This window comes from Myxine glutinosa, chromosome 1 (assembly GCF_964187855.1).
Source record: "Myxine glutinosa chromosome 1, kmMyxGlut1.1, whole genome shotgun sequence".
Taxonomy (NCBI): domain Eukaryota; kingdom Metazoa; phylum Chordata; class Myxini; order Myxiniformes; family Myxinidae; genus Myxine; species Myxine glutinosa.
This window is the reverse complement of record NC_136261.1, coordinates 54,079,698-54,099,995: the sequence shown is the minus strand read 5'-3', so window position 1 is coordinate 54,099,995 and position 20,298 is coordinate 54,079,698. Positions and strand designations below refer to the sequence as shown.

The following is a 20,298-nucleotide window of genomic DNA, read 5'->3' as shown; positions in this document are numbered from 1 at the left end:
AGAAGTGCTGGTCTTTGCCTAGGTGTTCATTGGCAAACTTTCGTCTTGCCCTGATGTTCTTTCTGGACAGCAAAGGTTTCCTCCTGGCACACCTCCCATGTAAATCAAATTTGTGCAGCCTCATTCTAATGGAAGACTCGTGCACTTTGGCATCAACAGTGGCAGAAGCTACCTGTAGGTCCCGTGATGACATTCTGGGGTTCTTAGAGACTTCTTTCAGCATCTTGCGGTCTGCTCTCGGGCTGAACTTGCTCGGGTGTCCTGGCCTGAACAAGTTGGCAGTTGTTTGTAATCTTCTCCACTTGTAGATGATCTTCCGGACAGTCGAATGATTGATTTCAAATTGTTTGAAGATCTTTTTCAATCCCTTCCCAGTCTTGTAGGCATCTATGACCTTCTTTCTGAAGGCCTCTGAGAGCTCTTTTGATCTAGGCATGGTGATGCCGCACACTTCAACAACAAAGAGCAAACCAAACTAAATGGCTGAGGTTTAAATAAGACAGGTTCCTCCAAGATCCTCTCGACGATGTTCTAATCATTTGCACCTGAGCTGGTGCACCTCATTCTAATTTTAGGTATTTGAAGTAGTGACAAATGTAGGGGTGTACTTACTTTTTCCACATGCGAAATTTGCATTTATGTTTATTTAAATTATACAATGGACTACAAAATGTAAATGTTTCATGATATTTGTTATATTAAATCACCTTTATCTATCAATATTGTTGAAATGAAGATCAAATAGCTGTATGTTGAAATATGTTGAAAAAGTCAAAACTTTACATGGGGTGTACTTAATTTTTCACGTGACTGTAAGTCCCCTTTATATGTACTAGGGCATGCCCGTACTATATATATATATCTAAAATTATATCCCCCCCCTCTATTTACATGAAATGGTTTGGTCCAAAGCGAACGGCTTGCGAGTGGTGACAATCCCCCCCCTCTATTTACATGCAATGGTTCGGTCCAAAGCGAACGGCTTCCGGAGTTTGGTAAAGAAATCGCCATCGCGTACACAAACGCGCAGGAAAGCGAATGAATCGCAAATTCGTTTTTATTAGTTGTAAAACATAGTTTAACGCCAACATAGTTTGCAAACGTGAAATAAATGAATACGCTGTCAAATGTGCCATCCGAGGCAGAGTGTGCCCGCCACGTTCGGCACACGCGATCGTTCGCTGCTCTCTGATTGGTTGAATCGTTTTTTGGACATAGCTCGGTAAGTAATTGTCCGATTAATATGAAACCTTGAAAAGGCACATCCTCGGGTCCCCAGCAATATACCTGGCAAGTTAAAAGTATATCGGACCCGTGGTTGTCGAGAAACAGCGGTCACAGACAAACGTACAGACGTACAGACAGACAGACAGAGATTACTGGAATTATAGATAGATAAGGGTACACAATTTGCCACACTTTGCCACAAATGCTTTGCTTTTGCCACTTTGATACGCACTTTGCCACAAATGTGGCAAAGTATCGACTTGACCACAAATCGACCACAAAGTCTTCTACCAACTCCTCTCTGGCCTTGCTCCCCCAGCTCTCTCTGTGCTCTGTCCCCCCAATATTCCTTCAGGTCGCACAAGATCTGCCTGCAACCCTCTTATGGTTAAACTGCCAAAGTCTAGGCTCTCTGCTCACCTTCACTCTTTCATTCCCCTTTTCTCCCGCCTCTGGAACAAACTCCCCCACTCCCTTCAATCCCACTCCTCCCTCCAGGTCTTTAAAACAGCTGTTCACCCCCATCTCTTATCTTCCCCCATCGAAAACCTTGATCTTTTCTACCCCCGTTAATTCACCCCAGAGTCCTTGCAGTGTTCATATGTTTTATTCCTCTCCCACCTCCCCCAAGTCCTCCCGATGTCCCTGCTCTCAAATGTTGTGTTTGTGTCCCTCCCCCTCTCTCCCCATCTTGTCTGCCGCTCCCCTTGTTTTTTGTGTTTTGTGTGTCGGTTTGTCTTTTTGTGTGATTATGTTAGCTCTTTCACGAGCCTCGATCTTGTATACAAAAAAAAAAAAAAAAAAAATTCGAAAAGAAGGGACGTTCCATAGCTTATAGAAAGGAGCGCCCTACATCTGGCAAATAAAATACATTTACTTCTTCATGCAGGTGTATGAATCAAATTGGCGCCCCTTTTATGAACTTTTCTAGAGCATTACTTGGTTCCTCCTAAGAACACAAGGGTAGTACAGCATGCACCCGAGATTTTTTGAATGTCCCTCTTTTCTATTGTTCGACATTTTCTACAAACTATGGAATGCACCTTATTTTCTATAGTTTGCCACATGACACATACCATATATAAATAGGGCCTTTTATATGCCCCTGGCATTTTTCCCAAGTAAGTATATGTGTTGCAACACTCACAAGAGATTGTTTGTGTTTAATTGCTGTCCTTTCAGCATCAAATCACAAAATTGCAACGCAATATGGAGAATCTGATAAAAATCAACTCCCAATGTTATAGTTTTTAAAGATGATGTTTTGATCACTGACGGCACTGAGCCTGAACACTTGTGTAACCTTTAGATGGTTCTTAAAGTGCAAGTAAAGTGATAATATATATTGGGCCTTATTATATAATATATCCTGAAGTTATGTTTTACTGAAATGAAATCTTTGAAATATTATTTTAACAATGAGAAAAACACTTTTTCCTGGAAATTTCCCGAATGCATTTCAAAAGTGGGCGGGGCGCATCTGTGACGTCACGAAAAGACAATAGGCTTATCGAGGTCAACAACCTTGGCATCAGCGAGTGCAGAAATACTTGTGGAATTTGAGGATTTGTAGTCAGGTTCACTATGTCAATAAATTATATTTCGTTCAAAATCATGGTAGATTAGCAAACCTATACATTTTTGGAAAGGTTATAGCATAAGGAAACTAAAAATCAATGTTTACATTTGGAGAGATACCTGTATGGCGGCCATTTTGAATTTTCAAAATGGCCACTGTAAAATACATATTTTGTTCTATTTCTGCCTCTAATTACCCTAAAAACTTTTTAAAATATACTAAACCTATATTTTCAGGGACAAGGAATCCAATGAAAGTATCAAATTAGTGCTATGGGGAATAGTAAGACACGAATCAAAGGTTTTGAATTGCAAAATACTGTCTTTATATTCGCGATAAGTTGCATAATCAAATACATGTTATCATTTTGTACAGGCAGTTAATAACATCAAAATGTGTCACAATAATTCATATCACCAAACATACACAGGCAGTCAGCAAAATCATATATACACATGCAGTCAGTATAACTTCACATCTACACAGGCAGTCAATGACAAAATATACACAGGCAGTCAATGGCATCAAACATACACGATTACAGAATATGCCATTTAGAGTTCGTCATCACTGTCCTGTGTGTCGTATCCGACAATATAGTCCGCATCGTTTTCACAGTCCGTTCCACACAAGCAAAGGTCGGTCAAATTGATTGGCAAGTCGAATCGTCGATCGAATCGAATTCGATGAATCGAATCGAATTGATCGAATTGGTCGAATTGGTCGAATGGTCGAATGGTCGATCGAAGTGAATGGTCGAATGGAATTGGTCGAATTGGTCGAATGGAATTGGTCGAATCGAATTGGTCGGAATTGGCAAATGTAAACATTGATTTTCAGATTTTCCATGTAATAACGTTTCCAAAAATGTATAGGTTTGCTAATCTACCATGATTTTGAACTAAAAAACATAGTGAACCTGACTATTGAGTGGGAGTGAGAGCGAGTTTGTGGTGCAATTTTCGGAGGATGAGGGAAGTTCTTGCGATGGATTTGTCAGAGAAGAGATTGAGGAATTTAATGTGGATTTTGCTGGGATTAAACCCTATATGTTCGAGCCGGAGCGCGACGCTAATCAGGCTAATGGCGGACCGCGAAACACAAATGTCGAGGAAGAAGCATCCAGAATGGGAAACAGTGACTGGTGAGTTCTTAACTAAATATAAATGTACATACTTTCATGAATGACAAGTATTTTAAGTATCGCCGCTTATGGACATAACATAATGTGTTGATGAGTGTCATGTTTTGTTGCAGGTGTACATGTGGTCACTGCCAAGCAATGGCCACAGTCAGGGAATCGATGTGTTGTCACGAGATTGGACAGACAGCACGTCGAATTCAGGGAATACACACACACACACACACACACACACACACACACACACACACACACACACACACACAAATACAAATACACATACACATACACACATATACACCCACACACATATACACACACACACATATACACACACACACACACACACACACACACACACACACACACACACATGTACACCGACACACATATACACATACACACACATATACACACACACACACACACACACACACACACACACACACACACCCACACATATACACACACATATACACCCACACACATATACACATATACACACACATATATACACACACACACACGCACACATATACACATACACACATATACATCCAAAAATAATCAGGTGAACATCACATGGCAAATCAACGCGATAGCTTTGTGATGGCGATAAATCATCTGTTCGCAGGCGAAGTCTTTTCGTGACGTCACATTCCGGAAAATGCCGAACGCTTCCGGTTTATTGCATATGAAGATATGTGTTGAAAATGGCAAAAATATGCTAATTATGTTAACTATAATCACTAAATATTGTGTATTGCCAAATAAATGTTAAAAATGAACATAATTCTCCCTAATAAGGCCCAATATACATTGTCACTTTACTTTCACTTTAAAGTCTTGTCGAAGCCGGTGTCATTGTGGAACGTGACACATGTAGATTTATGTTACCGGAAGTGGAATTTCTCGGTCGTATTGTCTGTGCTGATGGCATGAGACCCAGCAAGGCCAAGACTGAGGCTATCAGTGATGCTCCTACTCCTGCGAACATGACTGAGCTCAAAGCTTTCCTGAGTATGTTGAGCTATTGCTGTAACTTTATTCCGAATCTGCGCACCATTCTTGAACCTCTCCACAAACTCGTTCATAAAGTTGTATAGCAATGGTGCACGCAGTGTAGTAAGGTGTTTGCTGAAGCGAAACGGTTGCTGTGTTCATCTAAAGAATTGGTGTACTACGATACTGTTGAACCACATGTTCTCAGTTGTGATGCCTCGGCCTGTGGCATTGGTCGTGTGTTTACAGCAATGAAACGATGACTGCATTCTACAGCCTGCGGACGATGCATCACACACTTTGACAGCTACGGAGCGTATCTTTTCCATTGTTGAAAAAGAAGCTCTTGCATGTAATTTTGGTGTAACAAAGACGCATCAGTATCTCTTCTGTCGACAATTTGAACTCTTTACTGACCACAAACCATTGCAGTCCCTGTTGAATGAGTTTAAGGGAACTAACCCACAGGCCTCTGCACGCATTCAGCATTGGACTAAGTTAGCAGCCCATGACTATTCTATAAGGTATCGTATCGTCCTCGCAGTGGGAATTCTTGTGCTTATTCCTCGAGTAGGTTACCACTGCCTATTAACCCAGGTAATGTACCTGTACCAGGAAAGATTTTTTATGATAATGAGTATGTTTGACTGTGATAATGCTCCAATCACTTCCAAACAAATTGAATTATGGGCGAATGTGGACCCAACCCTATCTATGGTCAAACAAGGTGGTATCTGTGGCATATGGTCAACCATACCATATTAATTCCATGAGAAATTGAGACCATAACCTTGCTTGTAAAGATGAGCTGTCCTTACATTCTGATTGCCTGCTTTGGGGCAACAGGGTTATTGTACCATGCAAAAGTCGGAACGAGGTGTGTTTTGAGCTACATGAGTCACATCCAGGTATTGTAACCATGAAGTGAAGGAGCCATGTTTGGTGGCCGGGTATAGATGAAATCCTAGAGAGATACGTTCATCATTGTTCTATGTGTCAGGCTACTGCCCAAAACTCACCCGAGGCACCGCTTCACATGTGCTCCTGACCTTTAAGACTATGGTCTCGACTTCCCATGGTTTTCGGTTGTAATCGATGCTCATTTAAAGTGGATGACATCAATCATGGTGGAGAGTAGATTTACATGCCATGTTTGCCACTCATGGTTAGCCTGATTGTGTAGTTAGCATGATAATGGCTCATGTTTCACCAGCGTTGTTTCAGGATTTCTTGAAAGGAAATGGTATCGAGCACTTTCACATTGATCCCTTCAAACCTTCTACGAATGATCAGGCTAAGAGAGCTGTCCAGGTCATCAAGAGTGGTCTCAAAAAGGCAAATGACAGCTCTTCTCTGCAGACCAGGTTGTCAGGTGCGTGTTTTATTTACATATAGGACATGCACACACACAACCACTGGGCGCACACCCACAGAAATGATGTTGTTCAAAGGCTAAAGCGACGCTTACACCTGATCCGTCCTAATAATTCATCCAGAGTTGCTGACCACCAGCTTAAACAGAAGTGGTACCATGACAGGTCCTCAGTTCCACGTTCCAGCAATGTGTTTGATCCTGTTTTCTTGCTGAATCCCAATCAAATTGGCAACTCTCTATTTGCTGTGGAACTGTCCAATGGACATACAGTACGTAAACATATTGTTATGAATTTTGGGGAAGGGCATGTATAAATCCAGGTAGATCTGCATAGGTGTTATGCTCTTGTTATGCTGTTGTGATAGGGAACCTCACCTGTAATTTTGTTTAGGCGGTTTGTTCGGATAAAGGTGTATCTTCGTCCCCATTACGAGGAATGGGGCATGTTAAGTAGCTGTAGGGATTATGTTAATTCTCTTGTACGTCGTTTCCTCTGTGATCATCCATTTGTCCCGTATGGCAACACACCAATCGACATTAGTTAGCCCCATTAGTGCACACATTAATAAAAACTTCCCTCTCACAATAAGACTTACCGGAAGAACAGACAGGAAGCGGCCGCGCATTACGCTGGCAGGGCAATGAAACATCAAACAAGCAGGCCGAGAGCCACGCCAAGAAGCTTCCCCGTGATTATTGGAAGGAAGGTGAAGGAACACCGATTGGCCACTGACTGATGGGATGACACCAAGAGCGCGAAGCGCTTGGCCAATGGGAGTGGAGGACGCGAGGGGCAAGCAAGAAGCAATGCACTAGTGTTGGAGAAGGAGGAGAGCTGACGTCACGAGACGGCCGGTAAAACGTCTTGCAGGCAGACATTTTCTCTCTCAGTTTTCGATCCCTTTGTGGCCGGACGTTCTCTTCGATTTGGACACTCTTCCCTTCTTCTCCTGTGGCCCTTTGTGCATTCCTCTGCCATAGAGTCTCTCATCTTGGTTCCGGACAAGCGAGCGATTCCGCGTGGACGGAGCCAGGCACGGCCGGAGGAGCCAGCTACATGCGATCGTTTGAGTCGCGTGGAAGGCCTGTGGCATGCCAGCAGACGAGACCAGGGCAAGCGGGTGGCTCGGTGGGCCTAGTGGAGCGCGAACAAGGACGCGTTGAGCCCCAGTGAATGGGGGCACGGTGAGGCCTGCTACGTGCCAACCAGAGCCGCGTTGGATGATGGTGCTCAAGCCTGATGATTCCTGACTGCAGACAGAGATAAGCCGCACCACACAGAACACAACGGTTTCTTTTATTAATTCTTCCCTTGTGTCTGTTTTTGAAGTGTGGTGTGTGGGATCCCAATTTCGGATCATATTTTATTTAACGTCATGTTCTTTGTTCTCGGAGTCCGGTAATAAAGCCATGTTATTTTTGTACATAAATTCCGTTTCGTGTGATTTATTACTTTGCAGGGTTGAAGACTGCGCGTGGGACCGACAGGTAAATATCCCGCTTCTCCCTCTATCTTTCCTCCCCCACGCATATATATAGTCAAATCCGCCATTGATCATCGCCTCAAAGTAAGCTCGATTGCCAGTTGTGATTTCCCGGTCTTAACCGAGGGGAGTCACGCGACAATATTGACCAGCCCTGGCTAAGGCCCATTGAAAGTGAACTCTGGTAGCCCTATCTATTCCAGGTGTGAGCCAAGTGTCAGAAGCCAATGTGTCTGAACCTGAGTGTAGAGTGATGCAACCTATTCCTCCTCCTTCACCTACCTCTCCTCATCCTCCTCCATTTGCTCCTCCTCTTCCACCTTCCCCTTTCCCCTCCTCGTCTTTCCCCTTCTCCAGCTACTCCTGAGCCTGCTACTATCAGCACTCTACAACCACAGTCACCCCTTTTGCAACCTTCTGCTCGCATGTGTAAGGCCAGAACCTCCGTTTAGCGCCCATGGAGCCAGCATCCGCTGGGAGCCACCCACAAATAGGGGCCTCCCACATCGGCTAAATAGATGAGACGGACTTATGGAAAAAGGCCATGTATATTAAAGCTTCTGGGTGCATTTTTGGGTAAAAGTTGTAAAGTTAAAGTAAAAGAGCTGCCTGTATATACATGATATATAAATGCTTGTTCAAAGAAATTGTCCAAAAATGGCAATTTTGTGGCCATTTTGTTTATGCTAATTAGGTGAAAAACTCAAAATTCGGCTTGGGAACCGAGTTAATCGAATTCAGCATACCCTAATTATGTTAAAAAGTGAGGTTCCCAACTTTTACCCAAAAATGCACCTAACATTCACATTTCTCAGAAATCCGTCTAGTCTAAAAGCATCTTTCTTTAAAGTCCAGTTGTGCAAAATAGACTATCAATAACACCTATCCTGTATGCCTACCGGCTACCAATCGCTTCATTGATGGGTTGAATCAAAGACATGTTGCACTTCACAACCACATGGTATATCTGTCTGTAAATCTCGATTCTCAATGAGGATGGAAAAATACAGTGAAACACACAAAAACCCAGACCTTTCGTGGCAGAGTTGTTGTTGTTGTTTATGTGTTCCTTCCGTGTCCGTCACGCTTTGTTCTAAAATCTTAAATGGTTCCTGCTGCCATTCATTAAACATCTTCTTCATCCAATTCAGAAAAATAGACGGACTTTAAAAATAGAAACCTGTATCTTTATGTTTAAACAGACATTGATATATATATATACTTGGATATATTTATTGGAAATAAATCAATCATTTCTTCTTGTTTCCATACTTTTTCCAGTAACATCCCTACATCCTTTTTCATTTTTCAAAATGTTTTTATTACTCGTTAAATATCTTTCCAACGACTTCAAAGTAAATCGAATGAAATTTACGATGTATTATTTACTCGATTTTACGTCATTTCCTCCATTTCCCTGAAGTACTTTCAGCACGTGAGTTTCCGTTATCTTCTTATCTTAACACACTCGGCATTAGCTTCACATCAGCTATCCTAGCAATAATGAACAGTGATAGGCAAAGAAACTGAGGTCTGAGACATTAGGAGTCTGGAGCAGCAAAAAATAAAAAATCGAGAGGCATCGAAGGTTGGAGAAACTAAATTGAGAGGTTGTCTTGAGAAATTTCGAATAAAACCACCCAGAGCGCACAGCACATTTGACTCAACGTCACTGCTCCAGCGTTAGGAATAAGATAGAATTCTGGGGACATGGATGAAGACGCAACACTTTCAATGGAAGAACAGATGCCTGGACAGGCAGATAAAGAATCATTTGGAGGTGAGCGGTCTGTGGGTTTTGTTGAAAATTTTGCTGACCCTTCAGAGTGGCCTCAAGTGCTGGACCAGGTGACAATTTCTGCCATTGTCATGTTCGGTCCAAAGCATGTGAAAGTGCATGATTTTCCAAAGAACGATACGAATAGGAGATTCTCAGTTGAAAGTTATTATAGAAAGCTCAAAAATGGTGAACGAATAGAGCGCACATGGATAATATATTGCTATGGATCTCCAACATCGGCTCTCCCCTTACCAAGAGGGCGTTAATCCCCTTGTCTTTGATCTGGCCGACGCGATTCCTGGAAGTTATAACGTCCTTCCCGGCACGGCGTTAGGTAGGGTTTGTTAGGCCTAGGGGTTCACTACTACCTAATTACTAACGCCGACCGGAAACGAGGGAATAACTCCCGCTCGGACCACGGATATGATGGAAAATGCCGAGCGGATAGCAATCCGCGATCTGAACTGTTAACAATGTGACTCAACCCGATTCTGAGCGGTTCCTATTGTGCTACGCTTACCCAATGAGAGAAAAGACTGATGCGATCGGATACGAGGAAACCAAGAAAATAGGAAGAACAAAGCAATTTATTACCAATGTACAAGAAGGAGAAGAGGAAACGAAAGAAATGTACAGGATAGAAAGAGGAGGAAGAAGCACACAGGGCAGCCTTAAACAGTCTTATTCTTAATACCACAGGACAAACGGGCCCGTCTCACATACACACTCACATGGGGATTGTAGATGGTGGATGGGCACGAGCGCGTCCAGGCTCCAGCCCGGCTCCGGTCCAGCGGACGAAACCCGGCAGGCAGCTCGGCGTGTAGTGGAACGCGGACGGACAATTATATAACGGGGGCGGTGGGGGGGGGGGATGCTTGTGTCCTAGCGGCGTATGTAATAAGTGCACACTCGTGCCAAAAGCCCCCCTCCCTCCAATGTCCTGCTTTAGCACAAGGTTCCAACAAGAGTCCTTTCACAAGCGCGCTTCCAACAGGCTCTTTGACTCGTGAGTTCTCCGGGTAAGTTTTCTCCCATAAGTCCTGGACAGTCCTCCTTTATGAGCGCTCTCCCAACCAGTTATCTTGCAATCATGACAGTCCTGTGAAAGGGCTTTGCATTCGCGCTTTTATAACTCAAGCAGCGATCGCTCCGCCAGCCCAAAAGCCATGCCTATCAGGCGACCTTACCTCAGCCTTAGTTGGCTGGTCATCGCTTACCGGCCACGCCCTGATTGTGGGTTGACGTGGCCACACCTTCTTCCTGGCGTTCCGCCCCCTTTTTCCAGGCCTCACCTCGTGGCTTATGGCGGCGTTGAGCGAGCGCAAAGGCAGCTGCTGCTGGCCGAGGCACGTGACAATTGGGAGGGGCCATGGGGTACAGACTGTAGGGGCGCGCTTAATGGCGTGGCTTGGAGAGGCAGGCTGGCAAAATGGACGAATGGGGCCTACTCCTTATTTGATTGACACAACGCAAATTCAACTATTGGAAACATGGCCTTATCTAAACACATACTAATGAAATAACTGATTTCCTATGGTGTCCTACGTGTTGCTTGTGGCCTACCTATGGGGTGCTACCTTTAACCTTTAATGATGTTGAATTTATTTACAAGTGTGGGTTCTCAAAACCGCAACAATATTATATAGCGGCCGATGCTGTGCACCTGTTTCTGTTGTAAGCTTTTTGGAAATGTCGCCATGCATCTCACCTGTGATGGCCATTCAGCCTGGAAAGATTGGTCAAAAACATTGTCCCCTCATGAAACCTCACCACACCACACAGCTTGCAGGCAGAAGTGGAAGGAATTGGATGCAAGGTTCAAATCCGGAAAGACTCGATGATAAGCTTCAGAGTTTGATAGACCTGGAGAAAAAACATTGGAGAAACGTCCTTGAGCGTTTGATTGCGATTGTTCATCTTTTAGCTGAGAGAAATCTGGCTTTCATTGGGTCATGGAAAGGCCTCTACGACCCTAACGATGGTAATTTTCTTGGGCAGTTGGAGTTTATGACTCGATTTGACCCGGTCATGCAGGAGCATATTCCAAGATCGTCAACCAGGGAAGTACGATATAACTATCTGAGTGCCGATATTCAGAACTAGCTCCTCGGATTATTAGCCAACAAAATCAGAAGTGAAATACTTGCATGTGTTTCAACTTACAAGTACTATTCAGTGTTGCTTGATTGGACCGCAGGTATCGGCCACCAAGAGCAACTTTCCATCATCATCCGGTTCGTTTGTGTGCAAGATGGACAGACTTCTGAAGTATGTGAACATTTCCTCTCATTTGTTGTTGTGAAAGACACGACCGGCATGAAACTAACGGAGAAGTTGTTGGAAAGCGACATGATATAACAAATATCATGAAACATTTACATTTTGTAGTCCATTGTAAAATTTAAATAAACATAAATGCAAATTTCGCATGTGGAAAAAGTAAGTACACCCCTACATTTATCACTACTTCAAATACCTCAAATTAGAATCAGGTGCACCAGCTCAGGTGCAAATGATTAGAACATCGTTAGAGAGGATCTTGGAGGAACCTGTCTTATTTAAACCTCAGACATTTAGTCTGGTTTGCTCTTTGTTGTTGAAGTGTGCGGCATCACCATGCCTAGATCAAAAGAGCTCTCTGAGGCCTTCAGAAAGAAGGTTATAGATGCCTATGAGTCTGGGAAGGGATTTAAAAAGATCTCCAAACAAATTGAAATCAATCATTCGACTGTCCGGAAGATCATCTACAAGTGGAGAAGATTCCAAACAACTGCCAACTTGTTCAGGCCAGGCTCCCCCAGCAAGTTCAGCCCGAGAGCAGACCGCAAGATGCTGAAAGAAGTCTCTAAGAACCCCAGAATGTCATCACGGGACCTACAGGTAGCTCTTGCCACTGTTGATGTCAAAGTGCACGAGTCTACCATTAGAAAGAGGCTGCACAAATTTGATCTACATGGGAGGTGTGCCAGGAGGAAACCTTTGCTGTCCAGAAAGAACATCAGGGCAACAATAAAGTTTGCCAATTAACACCTAGGCAAAGCCCAGCACTTCTGGAACAATGTGCTCTGGACAGATGAGTCAAAGGTAGAGCTATTTGGCCACAGTACCAGAAGACATGTTTGGCGAAAACCAAAGACAGCATTTGACCACAAGAACCTGATGACAAGAACCTGATAGGGGACCGAAAAACAACAACAACCACGGTTCCCGAAAAAGGCCAACCCCCGCTTTGCGGGGAAAAATGGCCTCTAAAGGTGGTTATATATATATATAACCTGATACCAACTGTAAAGCATGGCGGTGGAAATATTATGGTTTGGGGCAGCTTTGCTGCATCAGGGCCTGGGCAGCTCACCATCATAGAATCCACGATGAATTCTTCATTGTACCAGATGGTGCTTGAGGATAATGTGAGGCCATTTGTCGGAAAGTTGAAGCTCAACCGAAGGTGGAACTTGCAACATGACAATGACCCTAAACATACCAGTAAATCCACCAAGGAATGGCTGAAAAGAAAGAAATGGAGGGTTCTGGAATGGCCAAGTCAAAGCCCGGATCTAAATCCCATCGAGATGTTGTGGGGGATTTGAAACGAGCTGTGCATGCAAGAAACCCCTCAAACATCGCACAGCTGAAATAATTCTGCATGGAGGAGTGGGCAAAAATTTCTCCCAGTCGATGTCAGAGACTGGTAGACAGTTATAAGAAACACCTACTTGAGGTTGTTTCTGCCAAAGGAGGCAATACCATCTATTAGAGCCAAGGGTGTACTTACTTTTTCCACATGCGAAATTTGCATTTATATTTATTTAAATTATACAATGGACTACAAAATGTAAATGTTTCATGATATTTGTTATATTATATCACCTTTATCTATCAATATTGTTGAAATGAAGATCAAATAGCCGTATGTTGAAATATGTTGAAAAAGTCAAAACTTTACATGGGGTGTACCTACTTTTTCACGTGACTGTAGAGGTGCAACATTTTTCGGTTTTTCCAAGATGGCGCCTGTACCACATGACCTATGACGTCATGATTATCATTAAAATATTCTACAGGAGGAGGTGCTGCTACGGTGAAAATTTCGTACCCATCAGACCAGCAGGTGCTGAGAAATAAAAATTCACAATGATCAGATAAGTGTTGTACTTGTCGAATTATGACGTCATAACCAAGGCACTGATAGCATCATCATTGACATATCTTATTCCTCAAGGGGAGTACTTGACAATGAGCCATGTTTCCATTTTTTCCATGGAGTGGTTTCAGAGAAATAAAGGTGCAACTTTTTTCGATTTTTCCAAGATAGCGTCTGTACCACGTGACCTATGACGTTATAATTATCATAAAAAAATTCTACAGGAGGAGCCGCACATATTCTGAAAATTTTGTCCATCGGACTAATAGTTGGAGGATTTTTTTTTTCATGCTGATCAGATCAAACGTTGTACTTGTCGAAATTATGACGTCATAATGTAGGCACCTATGGCATCATCATTAACATATGTTATTCCCCATGGGGTGTGTTTGACAATGAGCCATGTTTCAAATTTTTCCATTAAGCGGTTTGGTAGATATAGAGGTGTAAATTTTTTCCAAGATGGCGTCCATACCACATGACCTATGACGTCATAATTATCAGCAAAAATATCTACAGGCAGAGGCGTTCCTCCGGTAAAATGTCATGTCAATCGGACCAACAGTTGCTGAGAAAATGAATTTTTAAAACCAGCAACGGTACTGGCCCTATGGGTGGGGCTTCAATTGGGAGGCCCAAATGAAAAGGCAAAATATCAGAAATTGAAGGCTTATTTTATTTTAAACGATTCATATAAACATCCGTTGAATCATATCACACGCAAATCATCAAAATATAAACAGTACATGGCGCCCATTTTGAAAAAAGATTGAATTCTGCAAAATGGAAGCGGCCGCTACACGTCTCTCTCAGTCGCATGTTTATGTGTGAAGAGTGCGCGCCGAATCTGTAACACGGAAGCTGCCGCTACACCTGTTTCTCAGTCGCTTTGCACATGCTGCCGTGTTACTTCGGAGCCGCACGTTTATAAAGCAAGAGTTCGTCATGAGTCGATCTACTCTCTCCTGGTACGTAGAATTTCAACAAAAGCCACATCACTGTTCATATCGGTAAATATTATTCCATCGTGTTTGGAAAAACTGGAAACTTGGAAAAATTGGAAAAGCAATATAGCCTATTTTCCTGCCAGGGGTCCGAGGATTACCCACCCAAAATATCGTTGCGATTGGTTCCGCCGTTTTTGCGGTACCTTCGAACGGATGGACGGATGGACATTTGGTGAATTATACTAAGATGCAGACACGGCACATGTATGGCACACGTACGCAATCGAATGCCTAACCCTGATTTTCGCTTCGCGAGCACAGGGTTGCAACTGGTGTCCTCACTCAAGGGGTTATTATGCTGCATGTAAGGAATGGTCTCCCGAATGTGAACTCGATTCCAGTGATAGGAACGGCCGTTAGGTGATCGGAGAATGTACGACCTCGGATCCTCACAACGTGACACAACACTAGCTGGTTCTCAAATATGAGATATTTGATTCTGAACAAGTCCAAACCGGCCTGGATGCAGAGGTGGGTATTCAAGTGCACGGGTGTGCTGATCATGGTAAAACTGCTGATATCGTTGAGGATTTACAAGCTCATTATGGACAGCATTCTGTGTGGATAGAGATTAGGGATAGTAAAAATAGTAAGATACTTGTAGGATTTGTTTATAGGGCTTCTTGTATGAGGGAGGAGCAACCGAGGTAGGTTCATTACGAATTCAGAAAGGGTAGAATGTTAATTGTGGGTTTGGCGTATCCGTAGGGTCATGGGGTGAAATAATACGACACTTCTCAAGGTCTGACTTGATCGTTTAGTCCCCAATAGTGCTACAGTGCACATGCGCACCTGGGTGAGACATACATGTCAGTGGGGTGTTTAAATTTGCCATAGATCCATTTTGTCCAGAAACCGGGACCTCGCTGAAGAGGATTTTAGAAATCTATTCCGGGATTGCTTTTTGAGCGAGTTGATTCACCAGTGAACGTCCTCAGACTAGACGTGTGATACGCTGTGTCGTATTCCATGTCACCGAGTTCTACTGAGAGGCCTGACGTAGCGAGTCTGCCCTGTAGCAGTCTGAGTGTGGATAACGTCTGTTCGCTCATCTGATGCAACCGGGGTTTGTTCCCATTAGCCAATCAGAAAAGGGGGATAGGGTTCAAGTAGTTTTTTGCGGCTTGGTCTTTGTTCTCGATAAAAGACCTGGATGTTTTGTCTCCGACTCTGGTGCGGCTGGTGAATCCGTTGATGAATCCAAACCCTACACTTGCATGGAGTCACTCACCAACGATTGGAATCCACCTTCTTACTACGTCTAGCGATATGAATAGTTGATTACAGCAACAAATATAAATATTGTCACGTCTGAGGCTCACTAACGTTTTATGCCTCAGCACTGGGTTATTTTGTCCCATGAAACGGCCGATCGATTTCTTACCTACTACTGTGTTCAGTTATTGTACAACTTCACCCATCCTCAAGGTCACCCAAATGAGCCAAAATTGCCGGCATACGCACGGGAAGCAGATGGTCCGAACACGCTTCTTGCCCATTTAAAGGGATTATTAGCGCTGAGGAAGCGCCTCTAGCGAATGACTTCCAGCCAGTGTAACGCGAATTCCTGTCACAGGAATTCTGAGATCATATAAGTGTGACGTGGCAGTTTCTGATTGGTTCGTGTTGGGGAACCCCTTCTCGCTGCCGACGTGACGTAAATTCGCGCACGCGCACTGGTGAAGCGCGAGATTCGGCCCAAGGTTCTTATTATTATTATTATTATTTTTGTATACAAGATCGAGGCTCGAACCATGATCGAGGCTCGAAATTCCATGCCCGAACCTCAGCGCAATCCAAGAGGATTCACTTGTTTACACTGAATATGGGGAAAAGGTGGACGAAATGAGCAGTTCAGAACAAACCATGCAAATCAACAGACACAAGGTGGGAGAAGGGAACACACAAACTTATATACAACTAGTGAGGCCCGTGAAATGGTAAATACCAAACAATGAACCAATAAATTCCACATACCTGTGCCAGCTTCAGTCGAACATCAGACATGGACTGCCTGTTCTTGAATGACTTGGGCAAAAAACGACGAATGCTAAACAATGAAGCAATAAATTCCACACACCTGTGCCACCTTCAGTTGAACAATGCCTAACTCTTTATTTATTATCTTCACGAATAGGCACGACCCGAATGAAAGGGCATTTCCACAAGGGATTCAATTCCATCTACCACCTGTTCTCCCACTGCTCAAGCAATGACAGGTTGACAGGTCATCTTGGAGTTCTCTGTGATCCTCCTTATCCGACATTTTCTTGAAGAGTTGTTAATCATCCGCAAAAACCTTGGTGTGTATGATACGAGCACAATGGTTCTGGGAGGTCTGCATGAAAGATGGCGAAGAAGAACAATAGACATCCAAGCACTTGCACCTTGGAGGAATCTCGACATTCCATCAGCCTGGGAGCTCTTCCCAAATCTTCTGGTCCCGTTTTCTTCCTCGTATATTGGTTCCTTCCATCAGTGTCCTCTTAAAACTGCAATTCTGCGAATTTACTGAGCGAGCCGTGTTAATTTTTTGTGCACATCGTTATTTCCATGACGGTACAATGAAAAGCAGAGCTCTGGGATGTGAGTCGAGGCAGCAGAGTTGGTGCTTTTCCCGTTCGACATTTCCTCGCACATACCGAATGACGTTTCCTTCCTAGTCTTCGTTTTCCCGGGATAATCATATTCATTTTGGAATCTGGAGACCTTTAGCTAACCAGCGAATGAATGAGGTGAAACGGGGAATGAATAAAAAACAACGGGACGTACAGATTGCGTTTTCTGTGTCCTCGGTGATTGTCAATGGAATGAAGGTTGATGTGGGATAGATGGATGTTCTGAAATTAGAATCGGACACTTGGGAATCGCAGACCGCAGGTACGGAACAAGCAGGTGCCAGGTAAAAGGTGCTGATCGTCGTGAGGCCCGGTTTTGTGAAGGCGACATGTTATGTTTGATCAACATTCAAAGGCGAATGTATTTACCAGCAAAGCGCGATTATTCACGTCATCTTGGTTTTGTCTGTGCACCTTCTACCTCTCGCATCTTGTACCTTACACGAATGGTGTGTCGTGAAACACGTCACGTATCTATTATATCTGTTAAAATGAGTCAATTGACTCGAGCAAAAATAAAACTAATTTGGGTTTTTTGTCACTGATTCGTTACGTAGATGCAGAAGGAACCATATATTTATTATAATGTAAACCCATAAGGGGCCATCTATTTGTTACAATGCAAATCCCATAAGGGGCCATATATTTATTATAATGTAAACCCATAAGGGGCCATCTATTTGTTACAATGCAAATCCCATAAGGGGCCATCTATTTGTTACAATGCAAATCCCATAAGGGGCCATATATTTATTATAATGTAAACCCATAAGAGGCCATCTATTTGTTACAATGCAAATCCCATAAGGGGCCATATATTTATTATAATGTAAACCCATAAGGGGCCATCTATTTGTTACAATGTAAATCCCATTAGGGGGCCATCTATTTATTATAATGTAAACCCCATAAAGGGCCATCTATTTATTACAATGTATACCCCATGAGGAGCCATCTATTTATTACAATGTAGACCCCATGAGGGGCCATCTATTTATTATAATGTAAACCCCATGAGGGGCCATCTATTTATTATAATGCAAACCCCATAAAGGGCCATCTATTTATTATAATGTAAACCCCATAAGGGGCCATCTATTTATTACAATGTAAATCCCATGAGGGGCCATCTATTTATTATAATGTAAACCCCATGAGGGGCCATCTATTTATTACAATGTAAATCCCATGAGGGGCCATCTATTTATTATAATGTAAACCCCATGAGGGGCCATCTATTTATTACAATGTAAATCCCATGAGGGGCCATCTATTTATTATAATGTAAACCCCATGAGGGGCCATCTATTTATTACAATGTAAATCCCATGAGGGGCCATCTATTTATTATAATGTAAACCCCATGAAGGGCCATCTATTTATTACAATGTAAACCCCATAAAGGGCCATCTATTTATTACAATGTATACCCCATAAAGGGCCATCTATTTATTACAATGCAAACCCCATAAAGGGCCATCTATTTATTACAATGTATACCCCATGAGGAGCCATCTATTTATTATAATGTATACCCCATAAAGGGCCATCTATTTATTACAATGTAAACCCCATAAAGGGCCATCTATTTATTACAATGTATACCCCATAAAGGGCCATCTATTTATTACAATGTAAACCCCATAAAGGGCCATCTATTTATTACAATGTAAACCCCATAAAGGGCCATCTATTTATTACAATGTATACCCCATGAGGAGCCATCTATTTATTATAATGTAAACCCCATAAAGGGCCATCTATTTATTACAATGTATACCCCATGAGGAGCCATCTATTTATTACAATGTAGACCCCATGAGGAGCCATCTATTTATTACAATGTAAATCCCATGAGGGGCCATCTATTTATTATAATGTAAACCCCATGAGGGGCCATCTATTTATTATAATGTAAATCCCATAAGGGGCCATCTATTTATTATAATGCCAACCCCATAAAGGGCCATCTATTTATTATAATGTAAACCCCTTAAGTGGCCATTTATTTATTACAATGTAAACCCCATAAAGGGCCATCTATTTATTATAATGTAAACCCCATAAAGGGCCATCTATTTATTATAATGCAAATCCCATAAAGGGCCATCTATTTATTATAATGTAAACCCCATAAAGGGCCATCTATTTATTATAATGCAAATCCCATAAGAGGCCATCTATTTATTATAATGCCAACCCCATAAAGGGCCATCTATTTATTATAATGTAAACCCCTTAAGTGGCCATTTATTTATTACAATGTAAACCCCATAAAGGGCCATCTATTTATTATAATGCAAACCCCATAAAGGGCCATCTATTTATTATAATGCAAATCCCATAAAGGGCCATCTATTTATTATAATGTAAACCCCATAAAGGGCCATCTATTTATTATAATGCAAATCCCATAAGAGGCCATCTATTTATTATAATGCCAACCCCATAAAGGGCCATCTATTTATTATAATGTAAACCCCTAAAGTGGCCATTTATTTATTACAATGTAAACCCCATAAAGGGCCATCTATTTATTATAATGCAAACCCTATAAAGGGCCATCTATTTATTATAATGCAAATCCCATAAAGGGCCATCTATTTATTATAATGTAAACCCCATATGTGGCCATTTATTTATTACAATGTAAACCCCATATGTGGCCATTTATTTATTACAATGTAAACCCCATTTGTGGCCATTTATTTATTACAATGTAAACCCCATAAGGGGCCATCTATTTATTATAATGTATACCCCATTTGTGGCCATTTATTTATTACAATGCAAACCCCATAAGGGGCCATCTATTTATTATAATGTAAACCCCATATGTGGCCATTTATTTATTACAATGCAAACCCCATAAGGGGCCATCTATTTATTATAATGTAAACCCCATAAAGGGCCATCTATTTATTACAATGCAAACCCC

At 42.4% G+C, this 20,298-nt stretch overlaps 1 protein-coding gene across 4 annotated transcripts in view; it reads left to right on the top strand.

The window, feature by feature from the left end:
- The first annotated feature begins 17,363 nt into the window (after positions 1–17,363).
- The window catches only part of LOC137423906 (uncharacterized), a 62,093-nt gene continuing 59,158 nt past the window's right edge, over positions 17,364–20,298 (top strand). For all 4 annotated transcript variants that reach the window (XR_010983817.2, XR_010983814.2, XM_078771782.1 and 1 more), the window contains exon 1: positions 17,364–17,622. Coding sequence is in view for 2 of the 4 variants with exons in the window: in XM_078771782.1 (XP_078627908.1) it covers positions 17,574–17,622 (49 nt within the window). In the remaining 2 variants the exon portion in view is untranslated. The remainder of the gene's footprint in view (positions 17,623–20,298) is intronic.